Below are 22,357 nucleotides of genomic sequence, written 5' to 3' on the forward strand. Positions count from 1 at the left end.
GGAGCTTGTTGCACACGTGATGCGCTAGTGGCCGGTGAGCGAGCTAGGGTCCTCGAGGAAGGAACGACCCAGCTGTCGTGCCGGTCGCGCCTGCCTGAAAGGGGTATGGATAAAGTTGACACCGGATCCGATCTAGGCGAAACAGGTGGTGGCAGGAGATCCTGAGTTATGCGCTTTTGCTGTATAAGAACAGAGCAGATATCCATACGTCTCCCCATTGCTAGCCGTGGCTCTGCAGCACTATCGTTGATCGTAGCGGCAAACAATCCCCCCATATCTGTACACTTCATATTTCGTCTCGCTACGGCGAGCTCACATTCTGTCGCCTCTTTGACCTGTCCGCTGGCATGATCATAGGCCTGCCATTTCTTGCCTGCGCCTGCCTGAATGCTTCTGTGATAATCGGAGAGCTGTCTGTTCGAATGGTTGTGCCGATCGACATAAAGAAGCTGTGTATTGTATTGTCAGTATCGCAAGTGCTCCCATCGAAGAGGTGTTCAACGTATGTCGTACCCAAACGTTGCAGCTGATCCTAGCATGTATTGGCCGAGTGTTCGCATCATCCCGTTCGGTCCAGGTCCATATCTGATGATATTTGTTGCTCCGAAGATGAAGCCTATGATGAGGCCCACGGCTATCTTGTATCAGTATCGAAGTGCAGTTAACGATCCACCGTGTTCACGCACTGCCTCCCATCATACCACCCATCTTAGCTGTAAAGTCGTTAGCTGCTGATCGAACTTCTCGATCACATGCAGATTGTACCTTTATCGAGGGTCGAAGGGCCACTCATGCCGCCTGCTGCGGCAACTGGAGGCATGGTTGCGATATATATCTCACCAAAAAGTCGTTGTGTAGATGGACGCTCTTGCCTTACCTCCTCCTCAAGCGTCCATGTCGTCTGCTCTCCACAACCACGAGCTTCGAGCCAGCGCCTCGGTGCAAACGTCCCGTGCCGGGAGCGCGGGAAACAAAGCGCCCGCGCGCGCCAAGGAAACCAGAAGCCAACTGAGAGACGGCAGACGTGATGACCATGAAGCTTCCCCCCGCTCTACTTAATTAACCTCGACTACACGCGCGCGTGTCATTGCTGACGGCTGATTATTCTGGTATTTCTGGACGAGCCGCCATGATTGCATGATTGAGACGGCAGAAGAAAGGCGAAGCGAGCTGCCGCTGGAGACCTCCTTTCAACCCGGAGGCGCGGCTATAGTTACTGGCAGTGACTTCTACATCCTACGATTGCTACGCGACTGCATCTTCACGACTACTTCTACTGGGCTTGATACGTTTCAGGAAGGCACGAAGGGGCATTGCTTGGGTTTTGGGGCGACCTCCGGCTGCACGAAACATTTCTTTTCTGTGAGCACACGACACCCAGGCCCGTGCACTACGCGGCCAACCGCCCAAGGCCATATATCTCATTGGCAAGTTCGTGTATGAGGGAGGAAGGCATCGTTATAGGATATTGGTGTATTGTTAGAGGCGGAGTACAGGTCAACATCGAGCAAGAGCAAGGACCCGACACCCGCAACTGCAACGTCATTGCCCATTGGTCTTACCAATGACTGCGGTCGCAGCTCCTCTGTCCTTCCAGCCCAGTACTCGACTGGGATGGAGTCCTAATGGCAACAGCTACGTTGCGATGAATACCGAAAAGTCCGGCGAAATGTTCAATCCACAACCTCGCAAGACTGTTCAGCGGCAGAATTCATCATCCTCCCTGGCATCCACCAACTCGGCTTCCTCCACCTCGACCTTATCGCCAAGCTCAGTACAAGCGAATGGCAACGGTACAACGTCATCAGATGCAGGCAATTGGGCAACAAGAAAAAAACCAACGCGTGGTCTATGGCCCCCTGGCAAAGCGGAACCTGCCACTGGCATCACTACCGCACGACCTCAAGCTGTGAGCTCGGCGACTTCGGGGCCGACAGCTTCCTCCGCAATCTCTGCTCTGCACACTCCACTGCTCCCCTCTCAGCAAATGGCGAATGGCAATGGTCAAGTCAATGGTGCGGTGCGGAATCAAGCTCAGCCCGAGCCTTCGGCGGTGCTATACCTTCTGCCAATGAATGGCACCTTTGAGCGGAAGACAATCGTCGTACCTTACTACCCGGAGATTCTCAAGGTTGGCCGACAGACAAATCAGAAGACAATCCCAACACCACTCAATGGATTCTTCGACTCGAAAGTCCTGTCACGGCAGCACGCAGAAGTATGGGCTGATCGGCAAGGTCGTGTCTTTATTCGTGATGTGAAGTCAAGCAACGGTACCTTCGTGAACGGCATGCGGCTGAGTCAGGAGAATAAAGAAAGTGAGCCAAGGGAGTTGAGGGAGCAGGATGTGCTGGAGCTTGGGATCGACATTGTGTCAGAGGACCAGAAGACGGTGGTACACCACAAGGTAGCCGCAAAGGTCGAAAACGCTGGGATATATGGACAAGCGAATGATCCGTTGAACTTTGGCGAGCTCGACCCAAGTGTGAGCGGTGGCTTGCTTGCCGCACCGCACGCATTGAAGAGGAATGGCAGCCAGGGCTCAATCAATGGACGAGCGCCTGCAGGGATCGGCGCTGTGCAGCAAAATGGATTAGGAGGCGCGATGCCCGGACAGCCGCAGCATATGCGGGCCTGGCTAAACCCAATCACGACGGAACAGATCGTGAAGAAGCTTAACGTAAGTTTGTCAGCATGTTTGATGTTTGATCGATAACTAAGACCACATAGGTCGAGATGAGACTTGCGATGCAGCAATCACAAGACTTGGCAAGGGCACGACAAATGATCGACCAAATGCTTGGTGGTAAACCTGCTTCGCCAGTAATCAAGGAACCGAAGATGAGCTCTGAGAGAGCACGGCCGTCACCCACGAAGGCGAAGCTTGACCTGCTGGCGCAGTTCACGGAGCCGCCCGCGCCACCACCTCAAGCACCACTGCCAGAGAAGCCGGATGTCGCACGAGCTCTCGCAGATCCGATCATCCGCCCACTATTACGGCGAGATGACACTGCGTTGCCGATGTCTAACAGTAGTTCGCCAACACGAATGGATCACTCTAGCGATATTCTCCGGCTATGTGAGGAGCTGAAGCTTGCTAAAGGAGAATTGAGCAATCAAAGCGAGAGGATGAAGAATCTGGAGAACGAACTAGCGCAGGAGCGGACGGCGCGGGAGAGCGCAGAGGAGAAAGCCCAGAGCCTTGAGCGGGGCGATGTACCGGACCCAGATGAGGAGAGCCCATCGCAAGATGACGATGCAGTGCCATCGATTCTTCAGACACAGCTTGATGGACTACGGACATCTATGGATGAGATGAAGCAGCAGATGGAACGGTACAGGCAGCGAGCGGAGAACGCCGAGACGGAACGAGACGAAGCACGACAATCATTGGCAGAAATGATCGAGCAGAAGCGGAAGGAGAACGAGCGTGGAGGCACTCGTACCCCGTCAGGCCCACGCAAGTCTCCGTCCGCAAAGCGGACACCACAGCTCAACGGCAAAACCATGGAAACGAACGGCCACGCCATCGTACCTTCTCCTGACAGCCCAACATCAGATACTTTACTTAAGCGCGCTGGGGTTGAAGAGGGTCAGCCGATCACACTCGAGCAGGCGAGGATAATGACACAGCTTCTTTCTCAGGAGATCTTGATGCCCGGAGGAGGCGGCCCGGGCAAGGTGAGGGAGTATGGAGTGCCTTATGGAAGTGCGGTGGCGGTTGCGCTGCTTGGGGCTATTGTTATGACTTGGGTCAACGGGTGGCCGAAGGTTGAGAGATGAAAGTTGATGTAGTCAGGATGAAACGTGCGAATTTAAGATCTGCGTTTGCTAGGATGATGGAGCATGGCGCGCGCCGTTCGCACGCGACTAGAGGGGCCAGCAAAGTGACTGCGCTCGAAAGGGCTGCGAATGGCTCAATCAGCTACCTGAGCGGTGCTGGCCTGCCTCGCGTCACATCATACCACAAGACGAGGTTGACACGCAGCCACCACCGAGTGACTGCGAGAGGATAGATGAGGAAGAAGGCCACTGGCAGGAGCGCCAGGTACGACTATGGAAGACGAAGCATATCTTTATCGAACCACAGTGGACTTTACTTTTCTTGGATACCCTCTGCATACGAGGTTGGCGTTGATGTGATAACGAAGGCACAGGACACGATCTACAGAGGCTGACGTCAGGCAGGCTGTGGATCACAGCGATTATGGTATTGTGCATGCATACATGGGCAACTGGGATGTATTGCACGGTAGGAGTTTGATCAGTAGCGACGGCGCACTTCTCGGGTTCGACGAGGCTTTTTCTTGTGTATATACAGCCGAATGTCACGGCACGACCGGTTCACGATCTTAGTTGCCTTGCATGTACCAAAGTCTTCTCATCGTTCTAAAAGCACAAGTATTGCGCCATGTTGTGCTCAGCCTCATGCTTGCGCCTCAATCCGCTGTTCTTGTTCACCATTACAAGATGAAAAGCATGTCACACCGGAGCTACACCCCATACTCCCACAGGATGGTACGAACGCTTGTACACTTTAACAGAGGCGTCTTTGACAAATGACTATATGGATGTGATCGACCGCAGACGAAAGCGCGCATTTCTAGCATCTATTCAGCCGCTCAGCCGTCGTAGTCTAAGGAACATGCACTATGACTACGTCTCGTTGCCTGAGTACCATGTCCGAGTATTCCATATCGACCTGGCCTCTAGCCTGACGGATCCCTTGGTCGGAAGATTCGAAGTCATAGCCTTGAAGACGTTCAAGATTGATGAAAATGACGATGATGTTACTGCCGGCCCGCGACAAAACGAAGGCCTAGATGCTGGGAGCGACTCGCACACTATCGGGTCCCGAAGGCAACACGGACATCGTCTGAGGTCAGGCGCGGTAAGACTCGCTACATAGCACTGTCTTACGCCTGGTGCTCGGCAGAACTAACACAAGTCATTTTCTGCCCTTATCGGGCTGTTCAAGTAACTGGGAGTCTGTACAGTGCTCTCATCCGAGTACGAGAACAACTGGATCGAGGCTCGCTACAGACACCGGGATCAGCTAGCCGACCAGCAGTATGGGCTGACGGCCTCTGTATCGACCAGGCGAATACTGAAGAGCGCAATCATTAGGTGCAGAGTATGCTTCGCATATACCAATCCTGCTCTCGACTAGTAGTGTGGCTAGGCGAAGAAGCTCACCCACCAAACTCGCTATTCGATCGATCAACAGAAAGCTGGCAGCCGGACCTCGTGAGAGCGCCTTGGTTCGGACGTCGCTGGGTGGTACAAGAATACTGTGCCGCCCAAGGAAAGAAGCGAGACTTCCTCTATGGCAGCATTTGCCGCCCAGACCGGGAAGTCGTATGGTGTCTGGAAGAGCTCGAGCTTCTTTCTCAAGCTGGTCCGCTATCGAGCGAGGATGACAGAGCTGCACGGCTTATATGTGAGCTTTACGCACATCAAGACACCGTCTGCCAGGACCCTCGAGATTGTGTTTACGCTTTGCTCGGTATTAACTCCGATAGTGTGGAGAGGGACTATGACTACACACTGTATCCAATGGAAGAGTACTGGGTGGATGTTAATTATACGAGCTCTATTAATCGATTGTATACAGCAGTTGCTCGCCACTACGTGACAGGTTCCAGTCGGGATAGCATGGCATTCTACTTTTCGATGGGTTGTGCAGTCGTTCGGAGGCATAGGCGAGGTCGAGTCAATCCTCGACTGCCTTCCAGGGTTCTGGACTGGCGCCACGAAGAGCAAAGCTCGAACATAACCACGGATGACGCGGAGGGGGCTATATCTGGGCAAGCCGAAGAGACCGCATCGGTGTACATGGAGCTAGCACTAGAGGACTGCTCTGAGTTCTCACAATATCACGATACTTTACTTCAGCGACAGTTCCTCCAAACAACAAGGGTCTTCAGCAAGCCAGAGTTCCGTCTTGGACGAAAAGACCGCATTTCCGCAACAGGCTCGTTATTAAGGCCGGAAGCATTGAGTGCATGGACGATCACTCACCCCGAGCGCTTGTTCTTCCTTGCTGGCGGGACCGGAGAAGATGCCGAGATCCATGACATTCTGATATTAGCAGAACGACTACAGACAGTAGCAAAGTTGTTCTTCATACCCGGTGACTCCTTTCGATCCCCGCAGCGCGGAGCACTGAGGTCCCGCTCTTGCTATCCTGCGTTCATCTTGCATCCCAAGACTGCGGCTCGACGTAAAGCCGTCTCAAGCAAGAGCGATGTCTATATGCTTGATGACTGTGTCGTCTTGTGCGGAGCCCCCGAGAGACATGCAGTCCTCGACATACTGAGTACGGAGCCGCAATCTCGAATTCATATCGTTTAGAGAGGTCGATAATATTATCTGCGCGTGCGACAGACTGGCCAGTAGCACGCTTCCGGCAGAGCCAAATTGAGGTATCTCACACTCAGCCTGACTGATTGGTGCCAGATTGAAATGAGCTCAAGCCCTATCTCATTGGCCTCCACATCCACCCAGTTACTACAGAGGAGCTGGCAAGCATGCACACCACTGTGAACCATATCACTATAGCATACCTCCCCAAACCATACTCGGTAGCATTCACAGCTTTGTCCGAGCCGATCAGCCAACTACTGATCGGACCCTCAAGCACATTCGACACGCCTCGCTCGAAGCTGAAGAAGCCATAGAGCAGCATCGTCGTGCCCTCGGGATCCCCATTTCCATCCATGCCACGAGCATCAGAGGCTAGGAACGTGCACATCCTCGTGAAGAGAACACTATAGCTGGCACTAAAGAAACCCCAGACCATCACAAAAGGCACCAGAGTCGCCATATTCTTCGCCGGACCCCAAAGAAGCAAAGCACCAACTCCAGGGACTAGTGCGGAGACGGCCGTCGGGATATAGATGTTGACTCGATCCGAGATCCATCCTTGCCATATCTGTCCGAGAACTTGTGATAGCGATATCAAGGCCAGAAGACTTGAACTCGCAGCAGAGGAGAGGCCGAGGTCGGAGGCGTAGGATGGGATATATATGTTTGGGATGAAGAAGCCGAGGCCTTGGGTGAAGACTGCAAAGGCTAGGAGGAGGAAGTGCTTGTTCGTGAGAAAGGGTCGTAGAGATCTCAGACTGTCGCTGTCACTTTCAAGCTTCTTCTTCTGAGCCTTCGGGACTCGTCCAGCAGGTTTTCGAGGTCGTATGAGCCACAGTCCCGGTGCTGAGACCACGATGGTAATCAGCGCATACACCCTCAAAGCAACGCGGAACCCATATCTCTCAAGCAACCATTCCATACAGACAGGTATAAACAATCCCGTGACCCCACTAGCACCAAACAGAATCCCATAAGCTAGTCCTCGTCTCCGTACAAACCACTCGTTCAGCATGAATAATAAAGGCGTATAACACACTACCCAGCCCGTCCCATACACCACTCCCTGCCACAAAAGCAGTTCCCAGACATGCGTAGCCAGACTCGCCCCAAGGAGTCCGAAGATACACATGATCCAGCCTACACAGCACATCGTACGCCGATGCTGAGGCCAGCGGAGCGCAATAGCGTTCGTCAACGGCATGAGTAGATAGCTCAACCCCGTCGCTAGTGTTCCGACTGTGGGGATGAGATGGGAGGACGACTTGAAGAGGAAGTGATTGGTGTAATGAGATTGGAAGACCCCGAACGCGAGCGGGAAAGCCCAGATCATGGCTTCGATTAGCCAGCAGCCGAGGAGGAAGGAGTAGGCTCCTTTGCCGCGGTCGATGGGCGGGAGGCTTTCGTCTTCGGTCTGGTCATCGTCGTCGTCTTCTTCGTTCTCTTGTTCTTCGTTCGAGAGTAGGTGGTCTAGATCCGATGTTGTTGAGTCAATCGATGTCCGCGGTGGCGGCGGCAAGACTCCCAGCTTAAATGCATTGTTGAGGCTGTTTGCTCGACATGCCACCATCATCTTTTGTGCGAGAGAAGCGTTATGCGAACATCAACTCCATGTTCAACTCCACAGTGTGGGGTGCAGTCAGAATGGAGAAGAACAATGACATGAAGCTGGGTTTTGGTGTGGGGTCCACCTCGAGAGGATCAAGGTGGAGATCTATTGGGTTGGAAAATCTCAATACATGTATTCCACTCTTTCCACCCATCCGTCACTAAGTAACGCTAATGCATTCGACATGGACGAGCAATAAATAAAAGGCCATCAGGTTCTAGTCAAACAGGCACAAGCCGCTCAGAGCAACACTATGTCCACCCACCCCAAGCCAAGCCCAAACATCCATCCATAAAAAGGGACCAGGAAAGACCCAGAACATGTTTAACCATGAATTGTAAAGCGAGGAGTAGAAAGTGGTATTCAATCTCCCTCCAATGACAAACGTGATCCTTCCATTGATGTTTGAATGGTACGTATACTGAGGAGGGTGTTTCTGTTGTATTGTGTGGGGTAAGGTATATGCAGGGAGGAAATGGGAAGGGTAACTCCAGGACAGGCAAAGGAGAAGGGGAATGGGAGAAAGGAGGTAGCTGGTGAGAGAGGGACGGGAGAGGGGGAAAGCGTGCTTGTAAGGGGGGGCAAAAGCCTCTGGCGGATGGAGGTATAAGTATGTGCAAGTCTTGGTGTACAAGATGATGGGGGTATAAGTACAGTGGTCCAGTAAGTCAGCGTGATCCAAGCGCGTAATGCCACGAACCATGAGGTATAACTTCCTCGCTCAGCTCCTGTTCCCGTCCGCCAAAGTCGGAGCAGAGGTAGGTGAATCAACCCCTATACCTCTGATGCAACTGCCGAATCTGCTCCTGCACATCCCCACCCGCCGCACCTTGCCCTTGCTGCGCCTGCACCTGTCCACCCGGCACCCCCACCCCGCCCTCAAGCATCGCTCTCTTCCGCCTCTCTTCCTCCTCCGCCGATCCAGACCCCGAAACAGCATCAAAGACATCCCCCCTCTGACTCGCCAACCGCCTTAAATTATTCGCCACCTCCCCCATACTCAAATTCGTCGTACTGCTCCTCTGGACGGCAATCCGATTCTGATCCCGCCACAGCGGGTCCAGCATTTCGATGCGCATGTGTTCTGCTATCTCCACGTCGGGGATGAATTGCCCACAATTAGGGCACAGAGATGTTCCGGGCGGTTGGCGGGATTTTGGCTGTGCGGCGGCGCGGGGGACGTAGTCGGTTCGGATTTTTTGTTGAGGGGTGCTGGTGCGGGCGGCTTCTTGAGCGAGGCGGGCGCGGTCTTGGTTCATGCGGAGTTCGGCTAGGCGGCCGGCTTGGTCGTCGGCGCCTGGGGGTGGTTGCCAGGCTGGTTGGGGTATGGGTGGGGTGTAGGGTGTCTGATATTGTTGTTGCTGTTGTTGTTGTTGTTGTTGTTGCTGCTGAGGAGTAGCACCATATACGCCATTGTTGTCGTCGAAGGACGGGAAGGCCTCTTCCAGGCGCATATTGGGGTTGATCGACATTTTCGCCTTTTGCTCCAGACTTGCGGATTGGAGATCGTTGAGTGTGGTTGGAGGTGGAAGCTGAGCCTCTGCGTCCCGCTCATCGAACATCACGGTCTCGACAACGACAAAGTCATGCCAGTCGATTTGTTGGAAAGCAACCTTTTCCTTCTCCTCCGACTCCTCTTTCGCCACCTTCTGCGCCTCCTGCCACTTCACATACTCCGCCCTCTTCTTCGCCTTCTCCAGAACTCGGAATTTGTTCTCCACATTTGCCTCCAGCTCTCCTATCCTCTTCTTCTGCGGTCGTCCACCATCCACGCTCTCGCCCTGCAGAAGCTCGGAATACTGATCCACCAATCGCGTGAAGAACTGATAAAGACTATGTTGCGGTCGCAGGAAATCGAACTGGAAGTTTCCCGCTTCTCTTTGCGAAAGGTTGGTCATCCAGCTTCGTCCGTTCTTCGCCACAAACATGGCCGTCAACTTCACGATCTCCAGATCTTGAGCAGAGATATTCGGCATCCGGGCCGAAAACACAAACTCTTCGGGCTTATCCGGGCCTTTCCTCTCCTCCCTGCCTTTACTGCTCACACCCGTTCCACCACCACTAGCCGCTTCATTCTCCCGCCCAGCACTGATAGCATTCCCACGTCCAGCTTTGATCTCTTCCAGTCTCCAGCGGTAGTAGGCATTGTAGGGATCGTCGTCGAGGACGAATGATACCTTCGCTTTCGACTCACCAGTCTTTAGCCGTTCTTCGAATTGAGCACCATTTCTGGCGACGTAACCTGGGCTAAGTATTAGCAATCATTCCCGCAATGTCTTGTATTCGGGTCCTACATACCCGCCGCCTTTTCTATTTGTGTCTTCACTCCGGCTGGCGGGATGATGATGCCTGCCGGTGCCTTACTCGAGGCATCATCGAGGACACCATTGGGTTTGCTGTCGGCCATTGAGGTGTTGAGAGGGGATGGGGGTGATGGGGAGGGATGTCGATGGTGAAGGTGTAGGAAAGTGTTTGGTCGACTCGGAACTTCGAGTTGCTAGCTCTCGCGAGTCATGCTTGTCTTGGCAACGATCTTCGAGCTGCGCGTGCGGGAGCGGGAGCGGGAGAGGGAGGCGATGCAGGCGCGTGAACCCTGTCGCTGCCGGTCTCTCCTAAGAATAAACGCCAGCTTGACAATTCGTACGGAGAGAAGCTGCAGTAGCTGAAGCGCAAGGCTGGACAGCATTCACCCCTTACATTCTAACACTACTTCCTTGTTACCATTCACTGTCGTTCCTTCCTCATACATTTTGAAGAGCAGAGACGTGATTGACGAACACGTGTTATTGGGGAAGGAGGTCGTCGAACAGAGCAGGCACGACACAACACCAATGGTCGTTACAATTCCACCTCATTAACCACCTCATTTACCACCCCATTAACCACCCATTGATTGATCGGTTGATTGATCGATCACCCACCACCAACACCGCCATCATGGCGACCCGATCAGCACCAAGGCAGCAACAACAACAGCCACTCCCACCCGTCCAAACCAAGAATGTCCAACAACCACAACAGCAATCCCCTCGATCACCCGAGATGAAGCAATCCCACCCCTCCAAGCCCCCTCACCCCTCCTACGCATACACCAGCCACGGCATAACCAACAACAACCTCCTCCACCTCCCCAAACACGACTGGGAACTCCTCGCCGCCCTCACCCTCGTTGCCCTCTTCGTCCGCCTCTTCCGCATCTACCAGCCCTCCTCCGTCGTCTTCGACGAAGTCCACTTCGGTGGCTTCGCAAGCAAATACATCAAAGGCAAGTTCTTCATGGATGTTCACCCGCCCCTTGCCAAGCTCCTCCTCACGCTGGCCGGATGGTTGGCGGGATTCGACGGCGAGTTTGATTTCAAGGATATTGGGAAGGATTATTTGGAGCCCGGGGTGCCGTACGTGGCTATGAGGTTGTTGCCTGCGATTTGTGGTGTCTTGACTATTCCGACCATCTACTTGACGCTCAAGGTGGCGGGGTGTAAGACTACGAGTGCCGCTCTTGGAGCTGGATTGGTGATCTTTGAGAATGGACTCGTCACGCAGAGTCGCTTGATTCTGCTTGATTCGCCTTTGATCATATTCACCGCCCTGACAGCGCTAAGCTGGACGAGCTTCACGAATCAGCATGAGTTGGGACCACAGTACGCATTCAGGCCTTCCTGGTGGTTCTGGCTGGCCGCCACTGGTCTCACACTCGGCGCAACAGTCAGCGTGAAGTGGGTTGGTCTCTTCACCATCGCCTGGGTGGGGTCGCTCACAGCCCTCCAGCTCTGGGTCCTCCTTGGCGACACGAAAAATGTCAACATCCGCGTGTGGTTCAAGCACCTCTTCGCCCGCATCTTCTGCCTCATCGTCATCCCGGTCACCTTCTACATGGCCATGTTCGCCATCCACTTCGTCTGCCTCGTCAACCCTGGAGACGGCGATGGCTTCATGTCCTCGGAATTCCAAAGCACTCTCAACAGCAAAGGCATGGCCGACGTCCCCGCCGACGTCGCTTTCGGCTCCCGCGTCAGCTTCCGCCACCACAATACCCAAGGCGGCTACCTCCACTCCCACTCCCACATGTACCCAGCCGGATCCAAACAACAACAAATCACCCTCTACCCGCACAAAGACGAGAACAACGTCTTCCTCCTCGAGAACCAAACCCAACCCATCAACTGGGCCCTCGACCCCACAGGCAATACCTCCTTCCCCGGCCCCCTAGCCTGGGACAACCTCGCCCAACCCGCCTTCATCGAAGACGGCTCCCTCATCCGCCTCTACCACATCGTCACCGATCGCCGTCTCCACTCCCACGACGTCCGCCCCCCCATCACCGAAGCCGAATGGCAAAACGAAGTCTCGGCCTACGGCTACGAGGGCTTCGAAGGCGACGCCAACGATCTCTTCCGCGTGGAGATCGTCAAATCCCTCTCTGACGGCGCGGCCGCGAAGACGAGACTCAGGACTATCCAGTCCAAGTTCAAGCTCGTGCATATCATGACTGGATGTGTGCTCTTCAGTCATAAAGTCAAATTACCCGATTGGGGCTTCGAACAGCAGGAGGTGACGTGCGCCAAAGGCGGCACCTTGCCGAATTCCGTCTGGTATATCGAGAGTAATAACCACCCCCAACTCGACTCGGTCAGCGAGAAAGTGAATTACCGCAACCCAGGCTTCTTCGGCAAATTCTGGGAATTACAACAGGTAATGTGGACCACCAACGCCGGCCTCGTGGAATCGCACGCCTGGGACTCCCGACCGCCTAGCTGGCCGATTCTGAGGCGCGGGATTAATTTCTGGGGGGTCGATCACAGACAGATTTACCTGATTGGAAATCCGTTAATTTGGTGGAGTAGTACGGCTGCGATTGGGTTGTGGGTGGCTTTCAAGGCGTTGGCTGTGTTGAGGTGGCAGAGGGGGTGTGGGGATTATGGGAATGTGGTTTTGAGACGGTTCGATTATGAGATTGGGATGAGTGTGCTGGGGTGGGCGTTTCATTATTTTCCGTTTTATCTTATGCAACGGTATGTTTTCGCTGTTCCCCCCCCCTTGCCCACGACCACCGGTTTCTGGTTTCGGGAGAGATTTGGTACTGATGTGTTCATACAGTCAACTCTTCCTCCACCACTACTTCCCGGCCTTGTACTTCGCCATCATGGTCTTCGCCCAGATCTTCGACTTCACCACTTCCCGCATCACTCTCTCCCTCCCCAACAATATCAACCTGACGCTCAAAAACCAACCTTATATCGCCCGCGTCTCCGCCGTCGTCTTCCTGGCTCTATCCATCGTCGTCTTTGGCCTTTATGCTCCTCTTAGCTATGGAAACTCCTGGACTAAGAACGATTGTAATCGCGTTAAGCTTTTTGGGACTTGGGATTGGGATTGTAATACTTTTCACGATTCTTATGCGGATTACTCCCTCTCTGTCAAGCCTGCTTCGGGTCCTGCTCCTACGGGCGACGCGGGTATGGCTGCTGTGAACGGGCCGGCGCCGCCGGTTGCCGAGGATCCGGCGAAGGATGTCCTGGTTACGCCTGGCATGCCTGCTCCTGTGGGTGGTGGGCAGCAGGTCCTCTCCGGTGCTGCGGGAGCTCCGATCGTGGAAGAGAAGGTCGAATATCGGGACGATCAGGGGAATCTGCTCGATGAAGAACAGGTTAAAGCTTTGGAAGGGAAAGTGTCTTTTTCCACGCGGTACGAGACGAGGACGAGGATGGTGGATACGCAGGGGAATGAGATCTTTAATGAGGTCGTTGGTGGGGAGGAGGAGAAGAACTTCGCGGGCTCGTCGGCTGATGGGCCGGATGAGGCGACTGCGGGGGAGAGTGGAGGGGCGGAGGCAAGTACGAAGCCGGGGAGTGTGAATGTTGAGGCGGACCTGCGCAAGGAGGCTGCTGTCGAGGGCGGTGCGGGGACGGCTGAGCCCGAAAGTGGGGCGGGGAAGGAGACGGGGAGGGATGAGTTGTAGAGCGTCTTGACAGAGAGTGATGATGATGTAGTGGCCCGGTTGTTGTGGTAGCAAGAGGCATGATGTATTGATGAAAGGATAAGATAAGGGGTGAGAGAGGCGGGGGGGGGGGAATGTATGAATATGTCCTGTTGCAAATTGTTTTTTCAAGCTGAGGTAGACCTGTAACGGGGAGAGAAAAGAAAGGGGTCTGATCACGCACGACTACGAACGTTTGTAAGATGAGAAATCTGGTCCATGAAGCACCTCACGCCTTGGTTGAGCTAAAGGTGGAAGGCGGGCGTCAGTGCAATGCCCTTCTCAAACTGAAGTGCGCCGTGAATGTCTAGCCACAGGTAGATTCGGGCATCGCAAGGTCGTGATGTTTGTGAATCGTCACGGCACAAATCCAGAACTTCCTTCTACGACAGGCTAGCGTGGCACAACACGTGCGGGTGCCGCAACTGCTTACCACCATGATCACGACGATAGGAGGGTTGGGTGAATTTTGGGACGAAGAGGATTTGATGTGACCCACGCACTGGGAGAATAAAATCGCGCTATGAGGTTTTTGATTCTTCTCTCTCTCCAGTACGTTACTTGCGGAATACTTTCCCTTGTGCCTCGACGACAAGCATACAACACTCCACCACCGGCATCTCCTCACCACGGGCAGGTGATTCGATTTCGTATATAACAGACCAGTCCCAACCAATACCAGTCACCGTCCTATCAGCCTCGCACTCCAGGATAATTAGCCAAACATCGACTTTTCCCTCCTCGATCTTGCCTCCTCGATCTTGCCTCCTCGATCTTGCCTCCTCGATCTTCGTCTTCTCTCCTCCAGCGCACAACCAACACAATCGACACAACCATGGGTTGCCTCCCTCGCCTCTTCACCGCCCTCCACAACAAATATACCGCCTACCGCCAAAAACGCAGAGCGGCTAAAGAAGCCCGGAGGAGAGAATGCGCGGAAGCGCTAGCGCTCCGTGAAGCCTGCGGTCACGCAGCACTTCTTAGCCCGTCTTCCTCCCGGAACGTAGAGGAGCTCGGAAGATCGAGGAGTAGGAAGAGCAAACTGGCTATTGCGACCGTGACGCCTGCCACCGCAGGAGCAAGGGGTAGTACTTCGCAAGGAGAGACGGGGTATAGCAAACGCAAGCCCATCCCAGAGCCCTGCCCCACCCGGGAGCCCTGGGCAAGAGACGTAGAAGGTGCATTGGAAGCAGTAAAGACCTGGGCGTGGCCGGAAATCTGCTGCAAGCCTGTCTCGCAACCACCCATGGCTCAGAAGAAGAAGAAGACCATTCTAACCACCCCAACCAACTCAAGCAAAACCGAGATGGCAGAGACCCGAAAAGATTCCCGGGCCTTGCACTCGCACATCCCGTCCTCACCCTTCCCCACCAAGACAGCGGCAGAAGCGGAATCAGCGCGCAGACTTTCGCGGAAATGTAGTCCCGCTCCTCCACAGATTGTCAAAGCGCTGCCGCAGTTTTCTGTTGCTCCGAGGACAATGAGTTGCGTAGTGGGTCGTTGTGGGAGGGGTAATGGGAGTAGGAGCGGCAGTGGCAGTGCCGAGAGCGAAATGGATGTTAGACGGGTGAGTGAGGGTCGGGCGTTTGGTGCGCTGTGATCCGGGATCGCAGGCTCGGTGATGATGTAGAGCGAAAATGTCAAGCCCTCGTGGCCAACATCTAAGTAGCGATCGCGTAGCGAATAGTGTCCTGCAGGCAGCAAGCTTGAGTCGAGCTCCGGACAAACTTGAAAAGCCCCTTTCGGAAGCCGTTCTCAATATCTTCTCTCACCCCCCAATCCACACCCCCATCCCCCCACTTCCCCCCTTCCCCTTGCCCCTCCCCATCTCCCGTCCAATGTCCTCCCTCACAATCCTCTCCTTCAACCCCTCCACCCTCTTCAATTCTTCCTCGATAACGCCCCCAGCGGCAAGATCCAATACCCCACCCTTCACACCCCCATCCCGGCCGAACCAACCTCTCCACTCGGACCAACCCGCATTTCGTCCGCCTTCACGGTAAGAAGTGGAGTCCTGCGTTTCGGCGAGACGGTGGAGCATAGTTTCCCAATTACCCACGCCAGTGAGGAGGCAGGCTTTGCATCTTTCTTTCTCCTTTGGCGTTTCGGCTGCGGAGTTGTGGGTTTGGTTTTGGAGATTCGCTTCAGCGATGGCGACGGCTTGACGCGTCCATCCTAGTCCTTCATTGCTAGCGGGAGAAGTCGCGAAGAGGATTTCGCCGATATACAACATTAGTTCGCTCTCGTCACAGCTCGGCTTCTCACTCGTACGGATCAGTGGCAGATCCCCGGATGGTGGCGGAAGGGGGTAAGCAGGGACTTGAAAGATTTTGGCCAGGAGGGAGCTAGCGGCGCCTATGTCTGTTTTGGGTTGTTCTGGGTCGGTGAAGAGGGCACTGAGGTTGCGCGTGGTGGATTGGGACATAGGGGAGAGTGGCGCTGAGCGGCGGGCTCGGAGGACGGAGAGAAAGAGGGGCAGAGCGGAGGAGACATTGCTGGTGCGGGCGTGGTGGATTGCTAGTGCTGTAGCGGCTTGGAGGAGGTTTGGTGTTGCGTTCGATTCGCCGACGTTTCCTAATAGGACGCTTGTCCTGGCGTCGATGATTGTGTCGGGTGCAATATGATTAGGAAGACCAGCTTTGGCGATGTCGACACCCCATCTGTACATCTCCTCGGCGCTGTCCTGTAAACCTTTGAATTCCAGCCAATTCGCGTAGACCAAAGCCGCATCCAGTTTCTGCTTGGTGGTAAAGCCCTTGCCAGTAAGCACACGCATGTAGAACGTCTCCGGCGCCTCAAAAGGCCTCACGCAATTCTCCTCCAGCGGCGCAGCAGGCATATATGCCGGCACAGGCCTAGGATCCAGATTCGAAGGGCCTACAACCATCTCCTTTGGAAACACTAAACCCCTCGTCTCATCCAATACCATGCCATCCATCTGCTCCGCCGCAGCCGCACAACCCATGATAACCTCACAATACCCCGACCTCCACGGCCACGACTTCCCACTAATATCCTGCCCGGCCTTCCTTACCCCCTCGATCAAAATTCCGCCTTCCTCCACCTCCCCAGTCCCCTTCCCATCTCTCCCCCTATCCTCCAACCTCGCCAAGCACCTCCTCAACGACCCACCGACAGAAGCCCAGTCCACAAACCCCTGCGTCTCCCCCGCCTCCATCTGCGCCCTCGCCCCCCTCAACGCCCAGCGAGCCCAGAAACTCCATTCCTCTGGTGTTGGGTTCTTACGTTCCTGTAGTTCGATCGCGATGCCGAGGTACATCATCCCGCCTAGGATCCCGAAGACCCAGATGATGATGCTCCATTTGACCGCGAGGTAGAATTGTTCGCTTATGTAACGCCGGGTTTCGGTGGAGAGCAGGCGGGCGAGGTGCGGGTTGGGGCCGAGGATGCTGTTGGTGGGGCGGAGCGGGGGTTGGGAGAGGTAGGGGATCTGCGGGCGGGAGGTGTGGCGGTGGGTGAGGATGCGGTGGGGGGAGGTTTGGGTGAAGAGGCGTGTTTGTGGGACTGGGCGGGAGATGGTGATGGCATTGGGCGGGCGGAGTGGTCGTGTGGATGGTATTCTCGTGCGGGCGATTTGTCTTGATAGCATTGTGTTGGCTGGGAATTGGCCTTGCCGGACGTATGTACTATGTAGTACGGTGCTGGAGCTCGGTAGTGATGATGTCGAAGCTCAAATGCATGGCCTCACCTCCGCCATGATCGACGCCATAGCTTCCTAATCAGGGATAGTGTCTGTACCACCTCATCACTGCCCAGATGGAATTGTCATCCCGCCATACAATAAATACTCCTCTACCACTCCGATAAGAAGCTCTCATACAGACGGACCGGTAACTCCATTTGCACGCACAGATCAGACACGTACAGACCGGGAACTCGAACTGTACGCACCCCCCGGACAGACCTCACTTACTCAGACGGGAAGCCAAAAGAAACACCACCTGGGACTCAACTAAGAGACAACAAATGGCCTTCGACACAACCCTCTCCCTAGCTCAACTCTGGCAACAAGAATCAACTCCCTTACTCCCAGACTCCACCAATCCAAGAACAACATCCCCGACATCCACAAACAAAATAACAATCTTCAACCCACCCAACCATCCCCCAGCCGTAAACAGCTACTCCCACATAAGCACCATTCCCATCTCCCCCACAAAAACCCTCATCTCCTTCGCCGGCCAAACCTACAAATCCGCCACCTCGCCCACACCAACCCCGGACTTCCGAAGCCAAGTAGGACTTGCTCTGGCGAACGTGAATAAATGTCTCACCGCTGCTGGGGTGACCAAGGATGATATCATTTCTAATCGGCAGTATGTGGTTAAATTCCAGGATCTTTCGCAAGCGGATCAGGACGCCAGGAGTGATTTGTTTGTTGCATGGTGGAATGATGGGAGGGTGGCAGGTGGTGGGGGGCAGGGGGAGAGGTTGACGCCACCTGATACCCTGATTGGAGTGGATAGTTTGGCGAGCAAGGATATTTTGTTTGAGATTGAGGTTACTTGTGTTGCTTCTGCGCCGGCCGCGAGGTGGTATGAGGAGGCTTTGAGGTCGACTGTGGTGGGGATTCTGGGGATTGCGGTTGTGCAGGGTATGGTGCTTGCGGGTCTGAGGGCGATGGGTGTAGTACCGCCTTCGCCGACGCCGAGGTGGTGGGGAAAGGGGTTTGCTGACGTTTAGAGCTGAGATGAGATGGGTTGTTGCTTGATGGATAGATAGATGAATCGAGGTGTGATGATCACTAGCTAAGTAACTCGTCGATACCGAAAATATGTCCACCACCCCTCGCATCCGTATCAAAGGGTCCATTCATCAACGAAGGTAGTTCAAGCTGATCTCAGTCCATCATATCGCCATCCCCAAACCCATACCCATATGTAGTCACAGCCGCCAGCGACGGCAACGCCGATGCCACCTGAAACTGCTGCTGAGGCTGAAAACTCACACCCTGCTGCCCCCACGTCGCTGTCGGTCTCGGCAGGTTCAGGGTTGCGAGGGGATCTATCATGGTGCGTGTCTGGGGTTGCGGCCAGTCTAGGATTCCTCGATCCAGGGTGATGAGGCCGGGGTCTGGATCGAAGTCGGAGTCGAAGGCGGCGCCGAAGAAGACGTCGTCGGGGAGGAGGGGCATGGTGGGGAGCCGTTTGGACTGGTCGGTGGCTTCGATTGGTGGGATGGGTTTTGCTGGGACGACTTTCGTAGCATTGATGGCAATAATGTTCGACGGCCGTGCATCAGCCGCGTTCTCATTGTCGCCATGCGTTGCAGACTTCCGCCCCTTCACCTCCCCTTTCGGCACCAGCCCGGCTTTCGCATACTCAGCTGGATACCTCGTGCGCATACGATCTCTCAAATCCGTTGGCGTCCTCTGTGCCAAATCCAACTCACTGTCAGCCCTGATACTTGCCCACTGCTTGCCATACAACTTGAAGCCTCTCAGCAGAGCCTCATCTTCGGCCTCCGAGTAGCCGTGTCGTGCACGACGTGCCACTTTGTCAAAAGGCTGGTTGATGCCTAGCTCGGCGAGCTCGGCTTGAGACTTGCAGTCGCGGCGGCTTGGTCGTGGGACTGGTTGGCGTCGTTCTTTATTGCTGGGCTTTGGTGCTGGAGCCGTGGATTTGTGCTTATAGTCGTCCGGACAGCATACTCTGAAGCGATCTTTCAGGTCTAATGCTGTACGGGCGTTAAACTCGTACTCGGCGTATTTCAAAATCTTGGTCCAGTTGCCTACACCGAACTTCGCCACTCCTTTCAGCAAACATGCCGTCTCCTCATCGCTCCACTTCTTCCGCTTGGGTCGTTTCGATTTCTCTGATCGTGTTGATTCGGCAGTAGGCTTTACTGAAACTGTGTCGTTAGTGACTGGCTCGTCGACACCAGTCAGTCCCGAATTAGGTGGATCTGCCTTCGGCTGAAGGTCCCCGGTCGGTTTAGCGGGTTGTTCAACGGATATTGAAGGTAGCAGTCCCGCATTAGGCGGTGGTTGATGCAGACCACTGAGCGTTGGCGGAATTCTCAAGCGTTTCGCATTCTCTCTGACAGGTAATTTTGGTAGATCCAGGGACTGAGCATCGCCAGACTTCCTCCGTTTAGCTGGTCGTTCTTGGACAGAGCTTTGGACATTATTGTTCCCGTATAGCAGCCTAAGAATATGTTTGTTTGAGGCTTGGGGGAGCTGTGATACGCCGTTAAGTGGATGCTGTTGCGGGGCCGATTGTGGCTCCACGGGATTGGGACGATTTATGAAGTCTAGGGATGTTGGTTTGTAGACTGTGGCAGGCGCCATGTCGGCTCCGAGGTTCTTGATCAGACCGTCATCCTCCTGATATCTAGATCTCTATCGATATATATGGAGTCGCTGACTTATCGTAGAAATGCATAGACCGATTCTTGGTTAGATAGGAGGCTGCGTGGATGCAGTACCCTGCCAAACTCGTGTGTGCGAGATGCCAGAATTTGACGCCTTAGGCACTCCAATTTGCCACCACGCCTCCTAACGTATCATCAAGACGCCATCTGTACGGCTGTGATCAATTAACGAACCCTCATCATTTGACACAGATCGTGCCCATTATTCATACCACTACGACAGCAGCTATTACCTATACAACATGAAAGATACACGGATATTGACCTGACTTCGGCCTCAATAATCATGATTCTACCAAGCCGTATCATCTGAACGGTACGCCGCAAAGCAACAAACCGAAAGACTGACGTATCTATAAGCCTCCCATGTCTGCTGGGACTGGCGTAGACAGCCATCGTCGCTTAAGAGCCAACGGAATCGAATACTATCGAGCTTCTATGCGTTCCAAAGGTGGGTCTCCAGGATGTCAAGATTTATGTCATCCATACATCATGCACTGCTTGTAAGGAAATACTCCATTGCGTGTCGTGTGCCTGTCACGATATTGCCTTGGACAAATACGTGCAGGCATCTTACATCATGACTGTCAGAGCATCGGACTGCGGTCGGCACACATACCACAGCGAGAGACAAGTACAATCATCGGGAATGTAAGTCGTAAGTATCTCTCTCACACTCTCTTCGTACATTATCTGGCTGTATCTCCGTCTCAACTTGGCCGCTGCAGTCTTAATTACCAGACCAAAATTCCAAAATGCAACACGTACTACAAGCAGGCCTATCGGCTGGCATGTCCGCTACGTCAGGCTTCCACTCAAGCAAGCCTAACGCTATGCCAAAGGACCACAACAACGCTCAAGACCTTACGCCATCGAGTTTCGTGCCTGATGTACTACCGCGAGGTCATGTCACATATCGAGGAAAGAAGCACAACGTTGAAGCGCCATGGATCTCCATTGGAGCGTGGCCATGGGGTGACAAAGCAACCTGGCAATGGGACGATGCCAGAGAACGTGGTCCACTGAGGGAGGCATGGCAGCTTCTTGTGCAGAAAGGTTGTAACCACATCGACACAGCGCAAGTTTATGGCTCGGGAGAAAGCGAGCGCATCTGTGGCGAGCTCGTAGCTGGCATGAAGCGTGAACACTTCATTATGCAGACGAAGTGGTGGGTGTTTCCAGGCGACGCACAGAATATCATCCATCCACAGGACGCCCCGCTAGCGAAGCTCAAGGGCTCACTGGAACGAATGAAGCTGGACTACACTGACATCTACATGGTCCATGGACATATCCACGCCCAATCAATTAGCATGGTAGCCAAGAGCCTAGCGGACTGCGTCGACCAAGGTCTCACCAAGACAGTGGCAGTGGCCAACTACAGCGCGAAGGATATGCTTCAAATGCGAGACGAGCTGGCGAAGTACGACGTCCCACTCGCCTGCAATCAGTGCGAGTACTCTCTTCTCCGCCGCGGACCGGAGACAGAGGGCCTCCTGAAGGCATGCAGAGAAAACGACATCGTCTTTCAGAGCTACTCCTCGCTTGCCCAAGGCCGACTTTCTGGCAAGTACCACAGCGATAATGAGCCGCCGAAGCAACATCGCTTCTCCTCATACCCTATGAAGTATATCGAGCCGACGCTTGAAGTGCAAAAGCATATCGCACAGAAGCACAATGTCAGTGTTGCAGCCGTGGCGTTGAATTATAACATGGTGCATGGTATCGTGCCAGTGGTCGGCGTGCGCAACCCTGAGCAAGCGCAGAAGAATTGTGAGGCGCTGGGATGGAGGCTGAGAGACGAGGAGATCGCTCAGCTGGATGCTGTAAGCTTCGAGGGCAAGTCTACTAGTTTGTGGCAGCAAGGCTAGTTGCAATGTAGTCGTAATTTACGACAGGGAGGGATCTCATCAATGTGATAGTATAATGTCCATCAGCTATATCTCTACCCTAGACATACCACCATCCGTCGCGTCATCTTGTCGTACCAAAAAGCGTCGTAATATCGTTTC

At 54.2% G+C, this 22,357-nt stretch overlaps 8 protein-coding genes across 8 annotated transcripts; 3 read left to right on the forward strand and 5 right to left on the reverse strand.

Moving 5' to 3' along the window:
- Positions 1-301: 301 nt before the first annotated feature.
- On the reverse strand, positions 302-820 carry MGR2 (subunit of TIM23 translocase complex; the record flags this gene model as incomplete). The annotated part of the gene is made up of 4 exons (XM_064839648.1): positions 302-449; positions 514-634; positions 687-713; positions 766-820. The coding sequence occupies 4 exons, from the start codon at positions 818-820 to the stop codon at positions 302-304; spliced, it is 351 nt and encodes a 116-aa protein (XP_064692891.1).
- A 744-nt stretch (positions 821-1,564) lies between these two features.
- On the forward strand, positions 1,565-3,783 carry LTS14_006956 (uncharacterized protein; the record flags this gene model as incomplete). The annotated part of the gene is made up of 2 exons (XM_064839649.1): positions 1,565-2,680; positions 2,731-3,783. 2 exons carry the CDS (start codon positions 1,565-1,567, stop codon positions 3,781-3,783), a joined length of 2,169 nt encoding a protein of 722 aa, XP_064692892.1.
- Positions 3,784-6,478: 2,695 nt separating this feature from the next.
- Positions 6,479-7,939, reverse strand: LTS14_006957 (uncharacterized protein; the record flags this gene model as incomplete). Its single annotated transcript, XM_064839650.1, has 1 exon — positions 6,479-7,939. One exon carries the CDS (start codon positions 7,937-7,939, stop codon positions 6,479-6,481), a length of 1,461 nt encoding a protein of 486 aa, XP_064692893.1.
- An 803-nt stretch (positions 7,940-8,742) lies between these two features.
- PRP21 (SF3a splicing factor complex subunit) lies at positions 8,743-10,382 on the reverse strand (the record flags this gene model as incomplete). The annotated part of the gene is made up of 2 exons (XM_064839651.1): positions 8,743-10,217; positions 10,274-10,382. The coding sequence occupies 2 exons, from the start codon at positions 10,380-10,382 to the stop codon at positions 8,743-8,745; spliced, it is 1,584 nt and encodes a 527-aa protein (XP_064692894.1).
- Positions 10,383-10,912: 530 nt separating this feature from the next.
- PMT1 (Dolichyl-phosphate-mannose--protein mannosyltransferase 1) lies at positions 10,913-13,934 on the forward strand (the record flags this gene model as incomplete). Its single annotated transcript, XM_064839652.1, has 2 exons — positions 10,913-12,987; positions 13,073-13,934. The coding sequence occupies 2 exons, from the start codon at positions 10,913-10,915 to the stop codon at positions 13,932-13,934; spliced, it is 2,937 nt and encodes a 978-aa protein (XP_064692895.1).
- Positions 13,935-15,720: 1,786 nt separating this feature from the next.
- On the reverse strand, positions 15,721-17,562 carry LTS14_006960 (uncharacterized protein; the record flags this gene model as incomplete). Its single annotated transcript, XM_064839653.1, has 1 exon — positions 15,721-17,562. One exon carries the CDS (start codon positions 17,560-17,562, stop codon positions 15,721-15,723), a length of 1,842 nt encoding a protein of 613 aa, XP_064692896.1.
- Positions 17,563-18,813: 1,251 nt separating this feature from the next.
- Positions 18,814-20,262, reverse strand: LTS14_006961 (uncharacterized protein; the record flags this gene model as incomplete). Its single annotated transcript, XM_064839654.1, has 2 exons — positions 18,814-19,298; positions 19,365-20,262. The coding sequence occupies 2 exons, from the start codon at positions 20,260-20,262 to the stop codon at positions 18,814-18,816; spliced, it is 1,383 nt and encodes a 460-aa protein (XP_064692897.1).
- An 838-nt stretch (positions 20,263-21,100) lies between these two features.
- On the forward strand, positions 21,101-22,216 carry LTS14_006962 (uncharacterized protein; the record flags this gene model as incomplete). The annotated part of the gene is made up of 1 exon (XM_064839655.1): positions 21,101-22,216. One exon carries the CDS (start codon positions 21,101-21,103, stop codon positions 22,214-22,216), a length of 1,116 nt encoding a protein of 371 aa, XP_064692898.1.
- Between the last annotated feature and the right edge of the window lie 141 nt (positions 22,217-22,357).

The sequence above is a fragment of the Recurvomyces mirabilis genome (assembly GCF_035927965.1).
Source record: "Recurvomyces mirabilis strain CCFEE 5264 chromosome Unknown scaffold_18, whole genome shotgun sequence".
NCBI classification, from domain to species: Eukaryota; Fungi; Ascomycota; class Dothideomycetes; order Mycosphaerellales; family Teratosphaeriaceae; genus Recurvomyces; species Recurvomyces mirabilis.